Genomic DNA, 25,925 nt, shown 5'->3' on the forward strand with positions numbered 1-25,925 from the left:
AGCTGAAAAATCCTTGACTTTAGTCTAAACACTACTTAGCAATGACTGAAAACATCAGTGTTATCAACATTCTTCACATACTGAACTCAAAACATAGCACTGTACCAGCTACTAGGAAGACAATTAACTCTATCCCAGCTGAAACTAGGACAGTGGGAAAACTCACATGACTGGAAGACCGCAATGGATGGCTACAAACTCTTTTGGAAAGATAGGAAGGGAAGAAGAGGAGGCGGAGTTGCACTTTATGTAAAAGAAAAATCTGAGTGTATGGATGCGAGCTCTGGAGACCACGAAAGTTCTATCGAATGCCTTTGGATTAGGATTAGAGGGGTTGTCACCAAGGGGAATCTTATGTTAGGTATCTGTTACCGACCTCCCAATCAGGGTGATGAGGCCGACGAAACCTTACTTTGGCTGCTCAGGGAAGTCTCGGGGCAACAGAACCTGGTCCTCATGGGTGACTTCAATTACCCAGACATTTGTTGGGAAAACAACACAGCGGTGCACAAGTCGTCCATCAAGTTCCTGGAATGCATCGAGGACTGCTTCCTGCTACAGATGCTGGACATGCCGACTAGGAACAGCGCATTGCTAGATTTACTGCTCACAAACCGAGAAGACTAACTTGACAACACAGCTACCAATGGTAGCCTTGGATACAGCAACCACAACATTGTGGAGTTTAAGATCCTGCTGAGCACACTAAAGACCAGTAGTAGGACAAAGACCCTGGATTTTAGAAGAGCCAACTTCAATATGCTCAGAGCCCAGCTGCGAGGGATTCCATGGGAAGCATCCATGGAGGGCAAAGGAGCTTGTGAGGGCTGGGAGTTATTCAAGAACAGCCTCCTGGAAGCACAAGAACAGTCCATCCCCTACAAAGGGAAAGGAAGAAGGCAGAACAAGAGACCACCCTGGCTTAACAGTGACCTTTTGGGTATGCTTAAAAGCAAAAAGAAAGCCTACCAGCTATGGAAAGGCAGCCAAATACAAGAACCTTGCTAGGGCATGCAGAGATGCAGTCAGGAAGGCTAAGGCTCAGCTAGAACAGAAATTGGGCAGAGATGTCAAGAACAACAAGAAAGGGTTCTTCAGGTACATGAGCAGTAAGCAGAAGCACAGGGAAGACGTAGGCCCATTGCTAAACAGGGCAGGGAAACTAGTTACTAATAATGCTGACAAGGCAGAGGTTCTCAATACCTTCTTTGCCTCTGTCTTTACCTGTGTAGCTGGACCCCAGATCACAGGATCAAGTAGCTATGACAATGCATGTGTCGACCCACCATTAGTGGAGGACGGGCTGGTCTGCGGCATTTTACAAGGGCTCAACCCACATAAATCTATGGGCCTGGACGGAATCCACCCCAGGGTGATAGGAGAAGTGGCTGACATTGTTGCGAGGCCACTGTCTATAACCTTTGAAAAGTCGTGGAGATCAGGGGATGTCCCTGATGACTGGAAGAGGGCAAATGTCACACCCATCTTCAAGAAGGGCCCAATAAACAACCCAGGAAACCACAGGCCCATTAGTCTTGCTTCATTCTCTGGGAAAGTAATGGAATGAGTCCTCCTGGAAGCTATTACTCAACCAAATGAAGCAGGTGATTGGGAAAAGCCAACATGGATTTACCAAAGGCAAATCATGCCAGACTAACCTGATCACCTTCTACAACAAAATAACATCTTCTGTTGACATGGGGAGAGCAGTGGATGTCGTTTACCTGGAAGTCATCAAAGTGTTCGACACTGTTTCCCACAGCCTTCTCCTGGACAAACTGGCAAGATACAGATTGGTTGGGAGGTCTGTGAGATGGGTAGGAAATTGGCTAACAGGCCACCCTTAGAGGGTGGTGATCAATGGTTTTTACTCAGGCTGGCAGCCTGTCACAAGTGGGGTCACCCAGGGATCAATACTGGGCCCCATGCTGTTCAACATCTTCCTAAATGATCTGGACGATGGGATTGAAAGCACCCTCACCAAGTTTGGTGATGACACCAAACTGGGCGGTGAGGTGGACACGTCAGAAGGGTGAGCCGTCTTACAGAGAAACCTGGACAGGCTGGAAGAGTGGGCTAGGAAGAACAGTATGTAGTTTAACAAAGACAAGTGCAAGGTCCTGCACCTGGGACGACATAACCAAAGAGCCCAGTACAGGCGAGGCTCTGTGTGGCTGGGGAGCAGCCTTGCTGAAAGGGACCTGGGGGTCCTGGTGGACAACAAGCTGAACATGAGTCAGCAGTGCACCGCTGCAGCAACAAAGGCAAAGTGGAAGGCATAAGAGTAGGTGGCGTGGTTTCTCACGAGAATTAGCATGAAACTCCATCAGTAAACCGTATAACACGTGGTAACCATACGTCACCAAAGATATACTACAAGCCTTGCTTATTTGGGGATCAATTCAGGAAAGAAAATGAGGAGAGCCCTCTCGTTGAGTCACGAGGTTCAGAGTGGACCCTCTTTCTTTCTAGACTCCTTCTCAGAGAAGAGCCTAGGGGCGGCTAGATCCACTCCTAGTCCCAGACTTGGTCAACCGTTTTACATCTAAAGGGGTGAAGCATAGGGGTGATGAAGAAAAAGAGAAGGTGTCGTGGTTTAAGCCCACCCGGTAACAAAGCACCACGAAGCCGCTTGCTCACTCCTCCCTGCCGGTCCCGGTGGGATGAGGAGAAAATATAAAGAAAAGCTCGTGGGTCGAGAAAAGGACAGGGAGGGATCACTCACCACTTATGGTCACGGGCAAAAGACAGGCTCAACTTGGGGAAGAAACAAAATCAATTTAATTTACTACAAATCAAATCAAAACAAGGATATTATCAAGTAAAACCAAACCTTAGAACACCTTCCCCCCACCCCTCCCTCCTTCCCAGCTCAACTCCACTCCCGGTTCTCTCTACCTCCTCCAACCAGCGGCGCAGGGGGACGGGGATGGGGGTTGGGGTCAGTTTGCCACACATTGTCTCTGCCGCTCCTTCCTCCTCAGGGGGAGGACTCCTCACTCGTCCCCTGCTCCACCGTGGGGTCCCTCCCACAGGAGACACTCCTCCATGAACTTCTCCAACATGAGTCCTTCCCACGGGCTGCAGTTCTTCACGAACTTCCCTCGCGTGGGTCCTTTCCGCGGGCTGATCTTCAGTCACAGACTGCTCCAGCGCGGGCAGTTCCCCTTCTTAAATATGTTATCCCAGAGGCGCCACTGTCGCGGTCGAGACAGACAAACGACAAGTACGCATTCTTATAGTACAAGCAAAGAAGGTTTTTTTATTACTACAAGCCAGCAAATTTATACCCATTATACTTGTTACCCTGTACATATGTCTGTCCCTTATTGGTCAGAAAGTTGTCAGAAGTTGTTTTTCTCACCCCTCATTGGGTGGCTTTTTCAGGTTCCTTATCACAACTGCAAATGGTCAACACATTCCTTAAACTTAGTTTCCCAGGCATGCTTCTCATCCTTTCTTGTTCTCTCACGGAAACACTGTAATCTTGTCAAGGTCCATATCCTCCCCAGGCCCCTCGGTCCAGCCGAGGTCCTCCACAATTCCCCCTTTTTGTTTTTGCGCCAAAATATGCCATGTGAATTGTCTGCTGCAGGGCCCTTTGCAGCAAGGGCAGCACACATGGCAGGATGCTCAATGCAATGATGATAATTGCCAATATGAATAATCTTGTTTTCAATACTCCCTTTAACCACCCTCCAATCCCCCATTGAGAGAACAAGGCATCCAACCCAAAAAAAAACCCCAACATCTTCTGTCAGCTTCTGCACCTCCTTTCGCAGCTGTTGGATACTCTGGGACACTGACACCGAATGATCTGATAGGTTCATACAACACATACCATTAAGTTTTTCACAACTGTGGCCATGGGCCAACAATAGAAAATCAATAGCTGCTCTGTTTTATAGCATAGCATGGCATATAGAATCTATATCTAGCAATAATCCAGAAAGAGCTTGTGATGTAGCATTGCTTTGTGTGCTTAGCCAGCATCCCTCTTGGCCCGTAACATTTGCAAGCGTTACCCATACGTTCATCTTGGGCTGCGATGGTACCCATATTGCAACCACTACTCTGAGGAGACTGCAGCAGGCAATGACATTTCTAAGTAGGGGTTTTACCAGTCGTGCCGGCACCCATCGCGGTCCAGTATCTGTGGAGACACAAGCATAACCTCGACCCCAGGTTAATAAGTCACAAGGTGCAGGACCATTGACCCGTCTGCAGGTCCCGTATCTGAACCTTACCCCGGGGGTCACACCAGATATACTTGTCAATGACCCAAAATGACGCAGCATTGGTGGTTGTTGAACATCATCAGTGACCTGCAAAAAATTTAATACATACGTGGCCTTGTTAAGTCGAGCCTCCGGGCCCTCACCCATCATTCCTCCTTTTTGTTTTTGAAGCATATGCTTTAGAGTTCCATGGGCGCGCTCCACAATGCCTTGTCCTGTGGGAGAATGAGGGATACCGGTGACATGGGTAATTCCCCAAAGCTGCAAAAAGGTAGTCACCTTGGCAGAAAGATAGGCTGGACCATTGTCAGACTTAATCTGCTGAGGTACACCAGCCACAGAAAATGCTCATTGCCAGTGTCGAATAACATCCCTGGTGGCTTCACCTGTATGAGCGGTGGCAATAACAACAGAAGAAAAAGTATCAATAGACACATGCACATATTTCAAACTGCCCAAACTCAGGAATACGTGTCACGTCAGTCTGCCAGATTTGCAAGGCTCGAAGGCCTCTAGGGTTGGTTCCATAATAATGAGGTACATGGTGGCCCTGACAGTCAGGGCACGCGGCGACGATGGCACGAGCCTCAGAGTTCGACAATCGAAATTGTCGCTTTAAGGCCCGATGTCCTTGGTGAAAAAAAACTATGAGCTTCGATCGCCTGTTGTCTCACATTTGGTACTGGACCTATTGCCACCCTCGATACGAGAGCATCTGCACGAGCATTCCCTTCCACAATAAAACCAGGCAAGCTTGTGTGGCTTTTAATATGCATGACATAATATGGGGAGCGGCATTCCTGAATCTCCATCCATAACAGCTTCAACACCCCAAATAACTTTTCGTTTCCCACCTGACCAAGCACAGCCTTATCCAATCTTTGAACCAAACCCACCATATAAGCTGAATCGGTGACAACGTTTACAGGATCTGGAAAATGTTGAAACACCATCACCATTGCTCGAAGTTCTACAACTTGAGGGGAGCCTTCTTGCTGTTCTATCTTCTGTTGCCATTGCTGGCCATCATGCCACACAATGGCTGCTTTTCCTGTTTTTCCTGAACCGTCAGTGAACACCGTGGGACCAATCACCCGCTCTGATTGACTTAGTTGCTTTTGTGCAAAGCGTATTTGACTTCCCATTTTAATTAATGGATGAGAGGGAAGATGATACCCAATTTGCCCAGTATAATTTGCCAAGGCTGCTTGCAATGCGGAGCTATTAGCGAGACACCATTCAAAATAATCGGTTTTGACAGGCACAGTGATACATTCCGGGTCCCTGGCTATCAATTCCATACATCGAACTCGGGTCTTCATGATAATTTGGGCTAAAAGCTCAAAAAGACCTGGGGCGGTTTTGTTTGGTCTGAACGGCAAGAAGGCCCATTCTAACACATGCAATGGATCCGGCCAATCAGAATCCCATTGTGCGATCATGGCAAAAGGTACCAATTTGTCTATTAATACAAAAACTTGAATTGAAACTGTCAGATCAATTCTCCACACATGTCTATGCACAATTGCTTGCTCTACTTCTGTAATTACTTGTTTTGCCTCAGGGGTTAATGCCCGTGGTGCAGCAATATCTGTATCACCCTTCAATAAATCCAAAAGTGGCTGTAATTTTGATGATGGTAACCCTAAATAGGGTCGAACCAAATTGATCACTCCGGCCAATTTTTGTACATCATTTAAAGTTTTTATCTCCAATTGTAACTGAATGGGTTGTGGTGCGACCGTCTGATTTAATATTTTCATACCCAAATACAGCCACGGCTGTTGACGCTGTACCTTTTCAGGTGCAATAACTAGGCCTAATCGCTGTAGTGAATCACGTTCTGTAACTTCCATTTCCCTTAACATCTGTTGAGATGGAGCGGCTAACAAAATGTCATCCATATAATGATAACAATAACATGTTAGGAACGCAGCACGAACTGGACTTAAGGCCTTTGCCACAAACCACTGACAAATGGTGGGAGAATTTTTCATTCCCTGAGGCAAAACTTTCCAATGATACCTGTCCTGGGTTCAGCTGGGATAGAGTTAATTTTTACAGGAACCTGGGAGGTGGGGGGGCATAGTCGGGGCAGCTGACCTGAACTAGCCAAGGAGCTATTCCATACCATGTGACATCATGCTCAGTATATACATGGGGAGTGGGCCAGGGAGAGGGCTCTGCTGCTCTCGACTTTCGGTGGGGGAAGTGGCGGAGCGTCGGGTCCCGGGTGGTGAGCAGTTGCACTGTGCATCACTCTTTTCTGTATACTCTTTCATTAGTACCGTCGTTGTTGTTGTAACTTTTTTTGCGTTGTCCCAGTAAACTGCCCTTATCCCAACCCTCGAGGTTCCAGTTTTTTTTCTTTTCTCTCCTCCGTCTCCCCCCTATCCCACCGGAGGGGGGCGGGAGGAGTGAGCGAGCGGCTGTGTGGTCCTTTGTTACCGGCTGGGCTGAAACCACGACAGTCCTTTTTGGCGCCCAACGTGGGGCAGGAAGGGTTGAGATAACGACAGATCTGGCTAGAGCGTGTTGAAACAAATTTGTCATACGCATTCCTTATATTAGATAAATAGATGTTAGTCACAATGTTGATTAATTTGTTTACATGGTGGCGTTTTTGTAGGTCCTTATATGCTCTATGTATTGCCTGTAGTTACGTTTCTCACCTCTGGGAGAGGGATTGGGATTATCATTTTGCTGTACTGGGCAATGTCGACTTGTGAAATGATTACATCACTGGTCATGAGGTTAAGCTGGTATCTGTATGAGGCAGTGTATCATTTCCATACTTTGGGCACCTTCTATCGGATTTTATTGGTAATTACAGCCAATCCATGGGGGAGTTAGGGGGGGATACTTCCCCCCGTCCGTTCGGCCTCCCTTTTCTCCTTCCGACTAATTACAACAGCTTTTGAGAACTTTGAATATCCTTGGGATGCACAAGCCAGTGTGCTGTTAGTGCTATGCCTCCTGAATATGTTTCAGGTCTTGTTTAGGGCTACAAAAAGGCTCTTTAAGAGTACCACCCAGAGATCTGCCCCAAGCTGGATATTCATGGGTGGCACGGCATGTGGGAGGATATGGGCAGGTATCTAGAGAACTTCTCACCCCCAGTGGCTTGGAAGTTCACTCCCGAACAACTACAGAACCCTCATGAAGTGGTAGAATATTTGAAAGAAAAATGCTGTGGCTATTCCAAAGACGTACAACTCGCTGCACTGTGCTGGGCCCTGGCCAGTATCTACCAAACACTGCTTGATATTAGGCAGCACCCTCAGGGAGAAAAGGGGGAAAAGATGGAAAACAGGGCAGCAGGCACCGTGGCTACCCCTACCCCGGCAACAGGCAGCGCGGCTACCCCCAACCGCAGTGACAGATACTGCAGCTAAACCAGAGAAACCAACCTGTGCCAGTATCAGTCGCCCCTGTACAGAAAAAGAAACACACAAAGAAATCAGTTCGCTCAGTGAGAGATGAAGATGAACCAGGGTCATCACGAGAACAGGAGGAAGAGGCAGAACCTGAAATAATCACCCGATCTCTATCCCTGAGTGAGTTGCGTGACATGCAAAAAGATTTTAGCCGCCACCCAGGTGAGCACATTGTTACCTGGCTGCTCCGATGCTGGGATAATGGGGCTAGTAGTGTGGAAATTAGAGGGTAAGGAAGCCAAGCAGTTGGGATCTCTATCTAGGGAAGGGGGCATCGACAAGGCGATTGGGAGAAAAACACAAGTCCTCAGCCTCTGGAGGCGACTTCTGTTAGGTGTAAAGGAAAGATACCCCTTCAAGGATGAAGTTACATGTCACCAAGGCAAGTGGACCACCATGGAGAGAGGTATCCAGTACCTGAGGGAATTAGCCGTGCTGGAGGTGATTTATAATGATCCAGAAAATGCGCAGTCACCCATAGACCCAGATGATGTCCAATGCACACAACCCATGTGGCGGAAGTTTCTACAAAGTGCACCACCAACCTATGCCAACTCATTGGCAGTAATGTCCTGGAAAGAAGGCCATGGACAAACGGTGGATGAATTGGCTGTCCAACTCCGGCAATACGAAGGAAGTCTCTCTTCCTCCCTACGGGCCTGTGTCTCGGCTTGTAGAGGAATTGTCCCGAGAGTTCCAGCAATTCAAAGTGGATATGTCTTCCTCCCCACCTGTACAGGCCCGCATCGCAGCTATTGGGAGTAAGCATTCCTCTGCCCAAGAGAGAGGAGAAGAGAGAAGTACACACGACGGGCTAACCTGTGGTTTTACCTGCGTGACCATGGAGAGGACATGAGGAAGTGGGATGGAAAACCTACCTCAGTCCTGGATGCACGGGTACGGGAGTTGCGAGAAAAAGCAACCAGGAAAGAGGATTCTTCTTGGAAAACTGCTGCTCCAGTTTCCTGTGAGGAGTCCCCCAGATGCAGTAGATGGGCTGATCACATTTCTGATCCTCTTGAAGGGACTTCTGATTCACATGTGCGAAAAGTGAGTAACGAATATTCTAACCAGGATTAGAGGGGCCCTGCCTCCAGCCAGGTGGAGGAGAGGGACAACCGAGTCTACTGGACAGTGTGGATTCGATGGCCTGGCACATCAGACCCACAGGAATATAAGGCTCTAGTAGACACTGGTGCACAATGCACCCTAATGCCATCAAGTTATAAAGGGGCAGAACCATCTGTATCTCTGGTGTGACAGGGGGATCCCAAGAGCTAACCGTATTAGAAGCTTGAAATGAGTCTAACTGGGAATGACTGGCATATAAACACCCCATTGCAAACTGGCCCAGAGGCCCCATGCATCCTTGGTATAGATTATCTCAGGATGGGATATTTTCAAGGACCCAAAAGGGTACCGTTGGGCTTTGGTATAGCTGCATTGGAGACGGAGGAGATTGAACAGCTGTCTACCCTGCCTGGTCTCTCTCAAGACCCTTCGGTTGTGGGGTTGCTGAAGGTTGAAGAACAACAGGTGCCAATTGCTACCACGACGGTGCACCGGCGGCAATATCGCACCAACCGAGATTCCCTGATCCCCATCCATAAGCTGATTTGCCAATTGGAGAGTCAAGGAGTGATCAGCAAGACTCACTCGCCCTTTAATAGTCCCATATGGCCCGTGCGGAAATCTAATGGGAATGGAGACTAACAGTAGACTATCGTGGGCTGAATGAAGTCACGCCACCGCTGAGCGCTGCTGTGCCAGATATGTTAGAGCTTCAATATGAACTGGAATCAAAGGCAGCTAAGTGGTATGCCACAATTGACATTGCTAATGCATTTTTTTCCATCCCTTTGGCAGCGGAGTGCAGGCCACAGTTTGCCTTTACTTGGAGGGGCGTCCAGTACACCTGGAATCGACCTGCCCCAGGGGTGGAAACACAGCCCCACTATTTGCCATGGACTGATCCAGGCTGCACTGGAAAAAGGTGAAGCTCCAGAGCACCTGCAATACATTGATGACATCATCGTATGGGGCAACACGGCAGAAGAAGTCTTTGAGAAAGGGAAGAAAATAATCCAAATCCTTTTTGAAGGCTGGTTTTGCCATAAAAGAAAGTAAGGTCAAGGGACCTGCACAGGAGATCCAGTTCTTAGGAGTAAAATGGCAAGACGGGCGTCGTCAGATCCCTATGGATGTGATCAACAAAATAGCAGCTATGTCCCCACCAACCAATAAAAAGGAAACACAAGCTTTCTTAGGTGTTGTGGGCTTTTGGAGAATGCATATTCCAAATTACAGTCAAATTGTAAGTCCTCTCTACCAAGTTACCTGGAAGAAGAATGATTTTAAATGGGGGCCCTGAGCAACGACAAGCTTTTGAACAAATTAAGCGGGAGATTGTTCATGCAGTAGCTCTTGGGCCAGTCCGGGCAGGACAACATGTTATAAATGTGCTCTACACTGCAGCTGGGGAGAATGGCCCTACCTGGAGCCTCTGGCAGAAAGCACCCGGGGAGACCCGAGGCCGACCCCTGGGGTTTTGGAGTCGGGGATACAGAGGATCCGAGGCTCGCTATACTCCAACTGAAAAGAGATATTGGCAGCATATGAAGGAGTTCGAGCCGCCCTCAGAGTGGTTGGTACTGAAACACAGCTCCTCTTAGCACCCCGACTGCCAGTGCTGGGCTGGATGTTCAAAGGGAAGGTCTCCTCTACACATCATGCAACTGATGCCACGTGGAGTAAGTGGGCCGCACTGATCACACAACGGGCTCGATAGGAAACCCCCAGTCGCCCAGGAATTGTGGAAGTGATCATGGACTGGCCAGAAGGCAAAATTTGGAATGTCGCCAGAGGAGGAGGTGACACGGGCTGAAGAGGCCCCGCTGTATAATAAACTGCCAGAAAATGAGAGGCAATATGCTCTGTTCACTGATGGGTCCTGTCGCATTGTTGGGAAAACATCGGAGGTGGAAGGCTGCTGTATGGAGTCCTACACGACAAGTCGCAGAAAACTGCTGAAGGAGAGGTGAATCGAGTCAGTTTGCAGAGGTGAAAGCCATCCAGCTAGCGTTAGACATTGCTGAAAGAGAAAAGTGGCCAGTGCTCTATCTCTATACCGACTCATGGATGGTGGCAAATGCCCTATGGGGGTGGTTACAGCAATGGAAGAAGAGCAATTGGCAGCGCAGAGGTAAACTCATCTGGGCTGCCGCACTGTGGCAAGATATTGCTGTTCGGATAGAGAAGCTAGTGGTAAAAGTACGCCATGTAGATGCTCATGTACCCAAGAGTCGGGCCACTGAAGAACATCAAAACAACCAGCAGGCAGATCAGGCCGCCAAGATTGAAGTGTCTCAGGTGGACCTGGACTGGCAACGTAGGGGTGAGCTATTTATGGCTCAGTGGGCCCCATGATACCTCGGGCCATCAGGGAAGAGATGCAACATATAGATGGGCTCGCGATCGAGGGGTGGACTTAACCATGGACACTATCGCACAGGTTATCCATGAATGTGAAACATGTGCTGCAATTAATCAAGCCAAGCGACTGAAACCCCTGTCGTATGGAGGGCGATGGCTGAAATATAAACAGTGGGAGGCCTGGCAGATTGACTATATCACACTCCCACGAACCCGCCAAGGCAAGTGCCATGTGCTTACAATGGTGGAAGCAACCACTGGATGGCTGGGAAACATATCCTGTGTCCCACGCCACTGCCCAGAACACTATCCTTGGGCCTTGAAGAGAAAGTCTTATGGCAACACGGTACCCCAGAAAGAATCGAGTCGGACAACGGGACTCACTTCCGAAACAACCTCATAGACACCTGGGCCAGAGAACATGGCATTGAGTGGGTATATCACATCCCTTATCACGCACCAGCCTCCGGAAAAATCGAACAATACAATGGACTGCTGAAAACTACATTGAGAGCAATGGGGGGTGGAACTTTCAAACATTGGGATACACATTTAACAAAAGCCACCTGGTTAGTTAATACTAGAGGATCCACCAATCGGGCGGGCCCCGCCCAACCAAGACTTCCACATACTGTAGAAGGGGATAAAGTTCCTGTAGTGCACATGAGGAGTATGTTAGGAAAGACAGTCTGGGTTAGTCCTCCCTCACGCAGAGACAAACCCATCCAAGGGGTGGTTTTTGCTCAGGGACCTGGGTACACCTGGTGGGTGATGCAGAAGGATGGGGAGTTCGATGTGGTACCTCAGGGAGATTTGATTTTGGGAGAGAATAGCCAGTGAACTAGGCTGTATGATATTTAACTGCTAAATAACCTGCTAATATATGTCATTGTATCTATAGTGTCTATATGCCATATCAAGGGTATTACTGTAAGAATTACCCAAATGACTGAAGGATGGACTTTGAAACTGAGCCAAGAACAACAGTGATAGAACTTGAACTGGCGCCCAGCAATTTCCTCAAGATCAACATCTTCGACCTGCAGACCAAGGGTGTGGGTTGCATCAAATGTACCAGCCAGAAGTTCCAGAGACAGCATACAACAACCCACCACTCACACCATCTCTCTTATCCTGAAGAAGTGTTTACAACAGATGGAGCCTCAAAGTCATGGACTAAATAAAATTGATGGACACATTGGAGGGATAACCCATTGACTAAGGGAATACTATTTGTATGTGTGTGTGGGGGGGGGGTGTCCATATACATATATATCTATATATAAGACAAGGAAAGTGGTAGCGGTTGATTGGAAAATGTAAGATCTGGGCATGATGTAAATGGTATAGAATAAGGGGTGGATAATGTCCTGGGTTCAGCTGGGATAGAGTTAATTTTTACAGGAACCTGGGAGGTGGGGGGGCATAGCCGGGACAGCTGACCTGAACTAGCCAAGGAGCTATTCCATACCATGTGACATCATGCTCAGTATATACATGGGGAGTGGGCCAGGGGAGGCTCTGCTGCTCTCGACTTTCGGTGGGGGGAAGTGGCGGAGCGTCGGGTCCCGGGTGGTGAGCAGTTGCACTGTGCATCACTCTTTTCTGTATACTCTTTCATTAGTACCGTCGTTGTTGTTGTAACTTTTTTTGCGTTGTCCCAGTAAACTGCCCTTATCCCAACCCTCGAGGTTCCAGTTTTTTTTCTTTTCTCTCCTCCGTCTCCCCCCTATCCCACCGGAGGGGGCGGGAGGAGTGAGCGAGCGGCTGCGTGGTCCTTTGTTACCGGCTGGGCTGAAACCACGACAATACCTTTTTGCCGGCTCACTGTTGTTCGTTGAAGGTACAGTGAAAGCAAACTTCTCCATATCAGGTGCGGCTAAAGAGATGGTGAAAAAACAATCTTTTAAGTCCATTACAATAATTTCCCCATTGCATTGGAATCATAGGTGGAGAAGGTAACCCTGGCTGCAATGCCCCCATGGTTGCTATTACCTCATTAATCTTTCGTAAATCATGCAATAGCCTCCATTTTCCAGATTTCTTTTTGATCACAAACACTGGTGTGTTCCATGGGCTATGAGAGGCCTCAGTATGTCCTGCGGCCAATTGTTCTGCAACTAAAGATTTCAAGGCGAGGAATTTTTCTTGATTGAGGGGCCACTGATCCACCCACACTGGTTTATCTGTTAACCAGGTCAGTGCCAGTGTCGGGCGCTCCACGCCCTGCAGCACAGTGGTCCCTATGAAAAATCTGTGGTAAGACGCACCCCCCATTGATCCAACACATCTCGACCCCATAAATTAAGTGGCAAAGTGGTGACATATGGCCTCACAGTGGCTTTCTGTCCCTCTGGGTTGCTTATTAGCACAGGTTTTGCTGCAGTAAAACTATTTGAATCTCCACCTACACCCAACACTCCTTTCGCATTTACAACCAATGGCCATGAGGAAGGCCAGTTATGCTGCGCTATGATGGTCATATCAGCCCCAGAGTCCAGCAAACCTATCAATTTTATCTGTGATGGGGATGCATTTTCCATAGTGAGGGTACAGTGTCATTTCTGGCCTGCTTTCCGTAATGCGTTGCGACCAAAATACCTGCGGCTTTCCCGTGGACCCCAAAACCTTGAGTACCCACGAGTTACCTGTTCTGTCGCAGGCACACAGCTCATAAATGGTACGAGTTGAGCAATTCGTGTGCTCCTTTTATAGTGACTGGAGGGGTTGCAGTAGATACCATTGCACATATTTGCCCATGATAATCAGCATCAATAACTCCCACATGCACCATTAACCCTTGCAAAGTACTACTTGATCGTCCTATTAGTAAGGCACTTAATCCTTTACCAATCGGTCCCCAGGCTTCCAGGGGCACTTTATGCACTCCTTGGGTAGATAAAGTTACTGTGTGGGCGGTGCATACATCCATCCCGGCTGTTCCTTGGGTTTGTCCCCGTAACTTGTCACAAAGGCTTGTGGTGTCTGCGCTGGCTGTTGTACCAGAAAGGGGTTGCTGGAGTGGTAGGGCATTTGTGTCTGCACGCGCCCCTTCGCGCTCTTTCTGGCGTTTCCCGGCTGGAGGGGTTGACCGTTAGCATGAAATTTAGATTTACATTGCTTTGCAAAGTGTCCCAGCTTTCCGCATTTAAGACATGTAGCTGCTCCCACGGCCACCTGCCCGGCTCCTCCTTTTCTATTTTTAGCGGGACAGTTAGCCTTGACATGTCCAGTCTGCCCGCAGCAGTAACATTTCTGATTAGACATACGCATTGCAGACATAGCTGTAGCTAATGCAGACATTTTGTATTCAACAGAGCCCACCTTCCCGCAAGCCGTAATCATAGCTTCTAGGGTTGGATGCCCAGGGAGCATCTCAATCACCTTTTGACAATCTGTGTTAGCATTGTCACGGGCTAACTGTTTTACCAGCATTTCTCGTATATGTGCATCAAATACCTGCCGCTCTGTAGCCCCCATCAATTTCTCTACAAATGACAGAAACGGCTCTTTAGCCCCCTGTTTAATCATGGTATATCTTGCCTTAGGCTCTGCCAGCTCTGCCGTTCGGAGCAAAGCTTCTACACCAATAGTCTTTACTTGCTCCAATACAAGTGGATGCCATTGAGCCTGATGTTGAGGATTATTAAATTGACCAGTCCCAGTCAGAACATCAGCTCCGTTACCATAATATGGATCGGTTTGTGAAAGCTGCAAATTGTGTACTGCTTGCGCCTCTGCTCTCTCAGTCCATATACTACGAAAAACAGCGCATTGCACAGGTTGGAAAATAATTTGAGCAATTTGAGCAACATCATAAGGTGTCATTTCTTCCATAGTTAATAGGCGTATTAATTGCATAACTGCTGGGGAGTTGGGACCATATTGCGCAGTTGCCTTTTGTAAATCCTGTATAACTTTCCACGAATATGGTCTATGTTCATCCATAATTCCTTGTCCTGGATTACCCCGTACCACGGGGAAAGCCATCACCTCAGTCCCCCTTAAATTCGTTTCACCGGAGTTGCTTGCTGTTACAGGAACGTTAATTTGCTCGGACAGGTCCCAATTTCCTTCTTGCAGAGCTCGAGCTTTCACCTGCTGCCAGAATTTCAGGGGGTTGTGGGGACTGACAGTAATTCGAGCCGGTGGAAGGACCCAGGGCTGTCCTCGGCAACGCGAGCCTCCCTGTAATTGTCCCTCCTTCGGTGTTCCCGCAGACCCCCCAGATTCAGGATCCCCCATATTATTGCCCATGGGATCATCCCAATCCTCTGATGTTTCGGCTGGCAGAGCCCCTGTTCCCCTCCCCGCGCCCGGGGGGGGCTATTCACCCCTTCTTGATCCTCTGAATCAGGCGGCAAGGGGGGGGCGGACGGGTTAACTGGCGCCTCTGCCGTTTCAGCGGGGCATACGTCACTACCAGGAAGCAAGTCCTGGGGCCGCTTATAAGTTCTATCTTTAATAGTCCGAGGATGTCCTGAGGGCTGCTCATCATCAGAGTCATCAACGAAAGGGTTCTTTTGTCGGCCCCGTGGCTTTGGCCGCCCTGCACGCTTGCCAGAGGACTGGGCAACAGACCCCACGTCCTCTGTGGGAGAGGACTGTCCTCCCCCCGCGATGGGGACGTCTGGCTCCTTCATCCTATCCCTTTGTTCTTTAATGTCTTTGACGGTTTCAAGGAGCAGGTACCACGTCGTCAGGAGGCTGGCTGCCTCCTTAGACCCTCGGGACGCACTGTCAAACAGCTTGTCCCCGAGTCCTTGCCACACAGGCACACTAAATGCAGTCACTGTGTCTGCTTTATATCCGTGTTGCTTGCCCCATAAGAGCATTTTCCGCAACATCAACTCTTCTACTTTAAGTCCTCTCTTTTGCAAAATTACTTTCCACATATTTACAATTCCAGCGTCCTCTTTACTGAGGGTCTCGCCCATGTTCCCGGCAGTTCACCTGTTTATCTGCAGGTGTCAAGTATCTGTCCGGACTAGCAGCTCTTCCTGCCGCTCTCAAGCTATGCTGGGCTCCGTGTCCACTGCTCTCCTCGCAGTCACAAGCATTATTTACAGCATCACGTCGGGGTCACCAATTGTCGCGGTCAAGACAGATAAACAACAAGTACGCATTCTTATAGTACAAGCAAAGAAGGGTTTTTTTTTATTACTACAAGCCAGCAAATTTATACCCATTATACTTGTTACCTTGTACATATGTCTGTCCCTTATTGGTCAAAAAGTTGTCAGAAGTTGTTTTTCTCACCCCTCATTGGGTGACTTTTTCAGGTTCCTTATCACAACTGCAAACGGTCAACACATTCCTTAAACTTAGTTTCCCAGGCATGCTTCTCATCCTTTCTTGTTCTCTCACGGGAACACTGTAATCTTGTCAAGGTCAATATCCTCCCCAGGCCCCTCGGTCCAGCCAAGGTCCTCCACATCTCTGGATCAGTAGCCCTTGTCCTTATGGGAGATTTCAACTTCCCAGACATCAACTGGGAATAACATACTGCTGTGACAAGCAGGTCTTGAAAATTCTTGAATTTTGTAGGTGATAACTTCTTGTTACAGGTACTCAGGATGCCAACTAGGAAAGATGCCCTCCTAGACTTTCTGTCTGTGAATAGAGAGGGACTCGTGGGAGATGTGGTGGTAGGTGGCTGTCTTGGCCACAGTGATCATGAAATGGTTGAGTTTAAAATTTTCAGTGTAATGAGAAAAAAGGACAGCAGAGTTGCTACCCTGGACTTCAGGAGAGCAAACTTTTATTCAGGGAGCTATTTAGCAGAGTACCCTGGGAATCTGCTTTTGAGGGCTTAGGAGTCCATGAGTGCTGGTCAGTCTTTAAGAACCACCTTTTAGAAGCACAGGAGCAGGCAATTCCACTGTGTTGTCAGTCAAGGAAGTGGGGCAGAAGACCATCTTGGCTGAACAGGGAACTCCTCATGGAAATCAAGAGGAAAAAGAAATGGTAAGATCTTGTCACGACCCCTGCTGGACAGACCAGGGAGGGGTTGTGGTGAGATCAGAATTCCCTCGGGCTAAATTAAGGTGAAACGATACCAAACGATCAGTTAAAGATTTTATTTATGGCAGAAGCAGCCTGAACTTGGGAGGTGTAACAGTAGGTGGCGAGGTTTCTCACAAGGGGAATTGGCATGAAACTACCTCAGTAAACCGTGTAACACGTGCTAACCACATATATATCAATTCAGGGAAGACAATAAGGAGATCCCTCCCGTTGAGTCAGGAGGTTCAGAGTGGACCCCCTTGCTTTCTAGACTCCTTCTCAGAGAAGAGCCTAGGGGCGGCTAGATCCACTCCTAGTCCCAGAATTGGTCAACGGTTTTATATCTAAAGGGATGAGGTGTAGGGATTATGAAAAAGGGGGGAGAGAGAGAGAGAGATCCAGAGATAGAAAGAGAAAAAGAAAAGAGAAAGATTTCACCAGCCCTGGGTCCAGCATTGGTCCAGCCAGCCTAGAGGTCCAGTTCCGGTGGGCGCGCTCACAGGGCTCCTCGTGTCTGTGTCTTTTATAGCCCAGTTCCCGCCTTTTCTCACGTCAATCATGCCCCTCTTGGTCTTCTACACATCGCCGGTAAGGACTTATGTAACTCTCGATCTTGTGCGCAGGCGCCATTGGGGGGTGGTGGTCGCGAAAGGTCCCTTGGACAGCCGTGAGCCCCTTCCTCAAATAAACTTTGTATGACCTCTGGCCATATATGGTGAGCTGCCCTGCTCAGCGTATCAGAACACGGCATTGCACATCCTCCAGCATGCCCTCCATAACCCTTGAAGGTTATGGCTGAAGTCATTGTCATGCAGGGTTCGTTGTTATGCAGAACTTGCCCCACCACAATGTTTGAGACATTAACTCTTTCAGTCTCTCACAGATCTCTGCAAGCAAGGTCAGGCTTCGCAGGAAGATTACAGAGCTGTGGCTCGTATATGCAGGGAGAAGACACAAAAGGCCAAAGCTCAACTAGAGTTGAAAGTGGCCAGTGTTTTGTCAGATAACAAGAAGGGCTTTTTTAAAGTATGTTAATAGCAAGAGGAAGTCTAAAGAAAACATTGGACCAATACTTGTTGAAGAGTCACCTGACTAATAGGGTTGAAGAAAAAGCAGAGGCATTCAATGTGTTTTTTGCCTCAGTCTTTAATAATACTGATAGACCTTGGGCTGCCTGGTCCCCTGAGTTGGAGAACTGCGAGCATGAGAACAGTGACTTTCCATTTGTGGACACTGAAATTGTAAGGAACCAGCTGTATCAGCTGAACGTTCACAAGTCCATGGGGGCTGATGGGATTCATCCCAGAGTACTGAAGGAGCTAGTGGATGTTACAGCAGGACCCCTTTCGACCATCTACCAAAGGTCTTGGGAGTCTGGGGAGGTCCCTGCTGACTGGAAGCTAGCCAACGTTATTCCAATTTACAAGAAGGGCATGAAGGAAGACCCAGGGAACTACAGACCTGTTAGTCTAACCTCAATACCTGGAAAAATTATGGAGAAGATTATACTGGGTACTACTGAAAGGCATTTAAAGGCAAATGCAATCCTTAGGCACAGTCAACACAGGTTCACAAAGGGAAAGTCTTGTTTAACTAATTTGATATCCTTCTATGATAAGGTCACCTGCCTAGTGGATGAAGGGAAGGCGGTGGATTTTTTTGGATTTTAGTAAGTCTTTTGATACTGTCCCTCACAGCATCCTTCTGGACAAGTTGTCCAACTTTGGGATGAGTGGGTTCACGGTATGCTGGGTGAAGGACTGGCTTGTAGTGAATGGGGCTACATCTGGCTGGTTCCTCAGGGCTCAATTCTAGGGCCAGTTCTGTTCAATATATTTATCAACAATCTGGACTGCAGGAGTTGAATGCACCATTTGCAAGTTTGCTGATGATACCGAACTGGGAGGTGCTGTTAACTCTCTCGAGGGAGGAGAGGCCTTGTAGAGGGATCACCATAGATTTGAGCATTGGACAATGATTAATGGGATGAAATTTAACAAGTTGAAATGCTGGTTTCTGCACCTAGGATGGAGTAATGCCCAACACAAGTATAGATTGGGTGAGGAGTAGCTGGAGAGCAGCCCTGGAGAAAGGGATCTGGGGGTGCTGGTTGACAGCAGGCTCAATATGAGTCAGCAGTGTGCCCTGGCAGCCAAGAGGGCAAACTGCATCCTGGGGTGCATCAAACACAGTATAACCAGCCAGTCAAAAGAGGTGATTATCCTGCTGTATTCAGCGTTGGTGCAGCCTCACCTTGAGTGAGGATGTGAAGGATGCTTGAATGCATCCAGAGGAGGGCAGCAAAACTGGTGAAAGGGCTGAAAGGCATGTCCTATGAGGAGCAGCTAAGGACTTTGGGTTTTGTCTGGTTTGGAGAAAAGGAGGCTGAGGGGCGACCTCATTGCTCTCTCCAGCTTCCTGAGGAGGGGAAATGGAGAGGGAGGTGCTGATCTCTTCTCCCTGGTATCCAGTGATAGGACACGTGGGAATGGTTCAAAGCTGTGTCAGGGGAGGTTTAAACTGGACATTAGGAAGCATTTCTTTACTGAGAGGGTGGTCAAACACTGGAACAGGCTTCCTAGAGAGGTGGTTGATGCCCCAAGCCTGTCAGTGTTTAAGAGGCATTTGGATAATGCCCTTAATAACATGCTTTAACTTTTGGTCAGCCCTGAAGTGGTCAGGCAGTTGAGCTAGATCATGGTTGTAGATCCCTTCCAACTGAAATAATCTATTGTAAATATATGGTTTGCTGGTGGTCAAAATCAATTAGTGGAGAAAAGAAAGCATGAAGTGTTTGCAGAGCAGAGTTATGCATCCTCTTTAACATAGATGAACTATCTACAGTCTGAAGACAGTAAAAATAAGTAGTTAGTCTTACTGGTCAGAATGTCTCATCTACTAATATTTGTATTTTATGAGTTGTGGGCTTTTGGTAGGGGGTGTATATATATATATATATATAACTTATCTTGATATGCTCAGTTATCAGCCTATGTGACTTAATCAGTTGTTCAGAGTGCAAAAACTTCATATGGCATAGTGTCCCGTCCCATTCGGTGGGCTTGAGGGAGGTCATCTTTTAGATAGTCCGTTGCCACACACAGGAGTCATGACAATTACTCAGGAGGGACAGGGAAAATTTCAATGCCCTGTTTCGCTCAGCGAATCCCAGGGCAGGAGTCATGACAATGGCTCCTAAATGCTTGAAATATGTTTTATTTAACATTGACTTATAACACAAGTGTGGCTAAATTTGGCGTAGCAGATATTTCAAATAAAAAACTTGACACCTAAGAGCCATAGCAAAATATTCCTAACAACAAGGTAGGAGGAAAAGAAGAGATGAGAGAGAGAGAAGAAAGAGAAGAAAAGGAGAGGTAAGTATCACCGCCCTTGGATCCAGCGAGGAAAGGGTCTCAATAGTAACTCTCTGGATTCCTCAGGCGGCAGGCACACGCCTGGGGGTTGGTCTTCCCCCCTTTTATACTGAATTGTGAAGTTCTTGAGGAGGGAGTTGGGGGGGTCGCTGATGCCCCCTTATCCCATTTAACTTGTTTATACAACTGCTGTGGTAAGGGCCCATGGCAAAACTCCGAACCTGTGACAAAACATCCAAAGCGCAACACCTAGAAAGCCTCCCAGAAAGACAATCGCCAGAAAGCCTCTTTGAGGCACAACCACTAGAAAGCCTCGCAGAAACAGTTCACTACCCCACCTCCGCAGGGCATGTCCTGTTTTGACTGCTTGTGGCTACCTGCTTGGTTGTTTGAGACAAAATGGTTGCCAGTCTCTCACAGTCTCTTGGTCCCTCACACATAGGTGCTGAAAAAGAGTGGTCTGTGGTGGAAAAAATGTCATTAGTTTTCATGATATATCATATAGAAATGAATGAATGATTTAGCAGTTTTGTGACTACTTTAAAAGACTTTACCTGGCAGCATATATATAAAAAAAAATGCATACTTAATTTTACTTTAACCTATTATTCACTAGAAACTCGGATGTCCCCTCTAGTTTTACTGACATATTTAGAGAAATTATCTGAGAGACAAATGGATGTTATTTATAAATGATCTTATTAAACTTATGTATTATCACTTTTTAATGTGCATGCTTGGTATCTTTTGTGGTGCACATCTATCTCTATCTTACAAAAACTTTTTTGTGAACTCAAAATCTTTATCTAGAAGCTACAGAAGAAGTTTCGTTGGACAGTCCAGAGAGGGATCCAGTACTTTCACCAGAACCTACTCCTGCAATCACTCCTGTAACACCTACTACATTAGTAGCTCCCAGAATGGAATTGAAAAGTGTAACAGCCCCTGTGATTTTTGATAGATCCAGAGAAGAGGTACTGAGAAAATTTTTAACATATATTTTGATGACTATGGAAATGTCTTGTTGGGGGCTGTGTGTGTGGTACACGTTCGCTATTTGTTGGTTTTGTTGGGTTTTTTTTTAATGCAGTTCCTAATTACTCACAGGATCATTCTTTGGTAAAGGGAAGTATGCAAGAGAACAACTATTCTGTTTATTTTGTGTTTAATATGTATTTGACTCAATATCATGAGTATTCATTGCTTAGGTGATGAGATCTGTAGTGTGAGGAATAACACGCTCCATTCCTACAGGATAGGTATTGTAAAAGTGTGTGAAGGGAGCAAGTGTTGAGCTAGATGGAGGAGAAATGTTGAAGATGTGTATTAATTCATACTAGCATGTTACAGGTTTTAACTTGGATTTCTGAAGCTGTTGTTAATGAGGAAATGGAGGAAGCAGTTGTTAGCATTATTCTGCATACTAACAAACAGCTGAGGCTGGTCATAGTTTTACCACTTAATTTGCTATTTACATTTGGCATTCCATTCAAAGTCTGTGCATTGGCAAATACCATTCATTCTAGAATATGCTCCTAGAAAACATCACTGATGAATGAGGTTTGGCAAACAACACTTGCCTGGGACTCAATGATGGCTGCTTCCCCAGATGCCTTAAGCTGACATTTCATTCTGATTTTCTTCATCTTCAACCTTGGCACACTGTCTGTTCTGCCATGGTGTTTAACTACTTCCGTTTTATCAAACTTATGTATATTGCATGAAAGATTAGGAAATTCTGTGATCACACAGCTCAGGCAAGTATCTGAAAATTCTGTAGTTGTTGCTTTCCCCATCCCCAACTCTTCAACTACAGATACCATTAATAATGAGGAATATATCTGTCTTTTGATTAGAAGCTTATAGAAACATTGTGAGAGCATTTTTGAACCTCTGTGCCTGCTGGAATTGGAGGAGATAAAATGATCATTTCCCCAAGATAAATGTTTACTAAAACTCTGAGGCCAACAAGTCTGAAGAAGAGGTTGCCACACTAAAAATTTTTTTAGGAAGGCTCACAATTAAAAACCAAGATGTGAAATTATGTTTACTTAAAATTGGATGGTGGGTCTAGAAGAGCTTTTTAGTCATTGAGACATACAGACCCTTCCTCTATATCCTTATCTTTGTACCCATACGTAGTATGAATACACATTAACTTGTTAAATATGGCATACATTTTTTTCTAGATTGAAGAGGAAGCAAATGGAGATTTTCTTGATATAGAAATCAATGTATCAGACCCAGAGAAAGTTGGTAAGTGACTTGAACCTAGTAAGTCATATGTTAGGCTGTCTTACCTCTTAGAGATTATTCTGAGATTTTAGCATAATTCCTTATTCAGTAATCTTTTGATGGTTTTTAGTATGTAAATAAAAAGCTATTTAATATGTATTTTGGAAAAAAAATGTGTGTGGAGGGATTAAGGTAACTTGCCTTAGGATAAGTATTTTAATTTTCTTACAGGGGATGGCATGAATGCTTATATGGCATACAGAGTAACAACAAAGGTAACTAGTGCAACATATATTTGCAAATAACTTTATATCACAGCTGAGTAGATGCATCAGTAAGTCATAACTAAAATTACTTTTCTTTTTTTAGACATCCCTTTCCATGTTTAACAAAAATGAATTCTTTGTTAAAAGAAGATTCAGTGATTTCCTTGGCTTGCACAGCAAATTAGCAATGAAGTACATGCATATTGGTTACATTGTGCCTCCCGCTCCAGAAAAAAGTATTGTAGGTAAGTCTACTTTCTGTAAGGTTGAATGCATGCATGTGATTTCAGTACTATAATATAAATGAAATATTCTAATACCAATTCTGCTTGTAAAATAAATATACATGGAACTTGGTAATATGGTGGGACTTACTGTTATGTAAGCAAGCTCTGGGTGTGACTTAAGGTCCTAGTGTAGAGACTTTCTTTGGCTACAGATAACTTGGGAAAACTCACAGACTCTGTAGGACATTTCTCCAAAGAGCACAAAGCTCCCACTTTAAACTTGAACTGCCTACCCTTCAGTGCTTGGGCATTATTTAGTCACATCTAAAAGTGTATAGTCCACATGCTTATAATTTTGGAAAGAAGAAAAAAAATAGAGCTTTCTAGGCTGATTTAAAATGAGGCATCTTAAAGCGGAGAGCTGGCAAAACAGCTGAAAGCAGATGACATGCATTTATACTACACACGCGTTTATTTTATTTTACTTTTTAAGTCTGCAGTCTTAATATGAAATGTCCTACTGTCATGGTTTAACCCTGGTAGGCAGCTAAGCACCACACAGCTGCTTGCTTGCTCCCTCTTCCAAGAGAATCAGAAGGGTAAGAGTGAGAAAACTTGTGGGTTGAGATGATAAAGACCATTTAATAAGAAAAAAAAGGAAGGGGGAAAAAAAAAACACAAAAAAACCCGCATAAATAAGAACAAAACCAAGATAAACAAAGAAACCAAATTGCTCGCTACCCGCTGACCAATACCCAGCCAGTCCCTGAGCAACAGCAGCCCTGGCAACACACACCCCACCCCTGCTCCAGTTTATTGCTGAGAGTGATGTCATATGGTATGGAATATCCCTTTGGTCAGTTGGGGTCAGCTGTCCTGGCTGTGTCCCTTCCCAGCTTCTTGTGCACTCCCAGCCTACTCGCTGGCAGGGCAGTGTGAGAAACAGAGAAGGCCTTGATGCTGTGTAAGCACTGCTCAGCAATAAATAAAACATCAGTGTGTTATCAACACTGTTTCCAGAACAAATTCAAAACATAGCACCATATGAGCTGCTATGAAGAAAATTAACTCCATCTCAGCTAGACCCAGTACAATCTCCACCCCTTATTCCATACCGTTTACATCATGCTCAGGTCCCACGCTATCCTATCCCTCATTAACTACCACCACCCTTCCCGTCCTCTGATATATATACAGATATCATTCCCTTAGTCTATGGGTCATCCCTGTAAAATGTCCATAAAATGCCAATAAAAATGTCTGTTGAGTTCATTTACTCCATGACTTTGGAGTCCATCTGTTATGGTGGTCACTCAGGACAGGAGGGATGGTGTGTTGTGTTGGATTGTTGTCTAACAAATCCAGCTCAGGTTGCGTCATGCTGTACTTGCCTGGTTCCTCATGAGATTCAGTCTTCATTGGTTTGGGTGACTCCTGCTGTAATACCTTTTGCATATGGCAGCCACAGCAGTGGTGACATACAGCAAGCCCACAATGGAGGAATCTTCTGAGAGGCCAGGCAGGGTAGATAGCTATTTAATCTTCCTTGTACTTAAGGCAGCTATACCAAAAGCCTACCTTGAAGTACCCTCTCCTGAGGTAGTTTATGCCAAGGATGCATGTGCCCTCCTGGCCAGTCACAATAGGACGCTTTTGTCACTCATTCCCAGTTAGGCTTACCTTAGCCTCCAACACAGGCAGCTGTTTGGATCCCCCTATCACTCCAGAAATACAGATGGGTTGTGCCCCTTTGTAACCTGATAGCATTAGGGTACACTGTGCACTGGTTTCAACTACAGCCTTATACTCCTTTGGGTCTGCTGTGCCAGGCCATTGAACCCACACAGTCCAGTAAACCCAGTTGTCGCTTTCCCCTGCCTGGCCGGAGGCAGGGCCTATTTATTCCTGGTCAGAGTATTTATTACTTGATTTTTGTAACTGCAAACCAGAAGTCCCTTCATCAGGGTCAGAAGTAAGATCAGCCCTTCTACTCTGCCCAATAGAAACTGGAGCAGTAATTTTCCTGTATGGACGCCTTTTGGCTGTTGTGGGCAAAACAGACTCAACTTGAGCAATTTAACTTAATTTAAAACATTTAATTACTGATTTGGGTATTGGGGGGGGGGGGGGGGGGGGGGGGGGGAAGACAAACACTTAAGGAAAACACTTTTCCTCCGCCTTTCCCAGGCTCAACTTCAGTCCAGACACCTCTTGTCCCCCCTTCATAGTCCCCACTCCCCTTGTTATCAGTGCATCTTACACTCAGTCCCTTCACAGTGAGGCCACAGGTGCTGCAGGAGGTTGGGGTCAGGACATAGTGGTTTCTTTTTGCCACTCCTTGTTCCTTACTCTTATCTTCTGCTGCTCTTTCCTTCTACTTGTTTCCTCTGCTCCAGCATGGGTTCCTCCACAGGCTGCAGTCCCTTCAGGGGTGTACCTGCTCCAGCGTGGAGTTCCCCCTACTGTTCTGGCCTTGTTTCTTTTTTCCCTCGAACATACTGCTTCTCCTGTCCTGACCACTCATCTTGACAGATGAGGCCCAAGTCATAGCTTGTTTGTGAACATCTGGAGGAGTGGAAGAAGCCCATGGAATATCTCTCTGTTAAAGGACAGGCAATAGTAGTTAATAAGAATGTATAAATCTGTATGTTGGGTATGAAGGTGGTTTAAGTATGTAGTTTCAGTTGTAAGTGTTGGTAAGAAGGGA

The 25,925-nt window shown here is 46.5% G+C and overlaps 1 protein-coding gene across 4 annotated transcripts in view; it reads left to right on the forward strand.

The window, feature by feature from the left end:
• LOC121232937 (sorting nexin-2-like) overlaps nt 1-25,925 on the forward strand; it is an 84,373-nt gene that overhangs the window by 21,678 nt on the left and 36,770 nt on the right. For all 4 annotated transcript variants that reach the window (XR_005931766.1, XM_041121441.1, XM_041121442.1 and 1 more), the window contains exons 3-6: nt 21,301-21,464; nt 22,680-22,746; nt 22,957-23,000; nt 23,095-23,236. Coding sequence is in view for 3 of the 4 variants with exons in the window: in XM_041121441.1 (XP_040977375.1) it covers nt 21,301-21,464; nt 22,680-22,746; nt 22,957-23,000; nt 23,095-23,236 (417 nt within the window). In the remaining variant the exon portion in view is untranslated. The remainder of the gene's footprint in view (nt 1-21,300; nt 21,465-22,679; nt 22,747-22,956; nt 23,001-23,094; nt 23,237-25,925) is intronic.

This window comes from Aquila chrysaetos (genome assembly GCF_900496995.4).
Source record: "Aquila chrysaetos chrysaetos chromosome W unlocalized genomic scaffold, bAquChr1.4 W_unloc_2, whole genome shotgun sequence".
NCBI lineage: Eukaryota > Metazoa > Chordata > Aves > Accipitriformes > Accipitridae > Aquila > Aquila chrysaetos.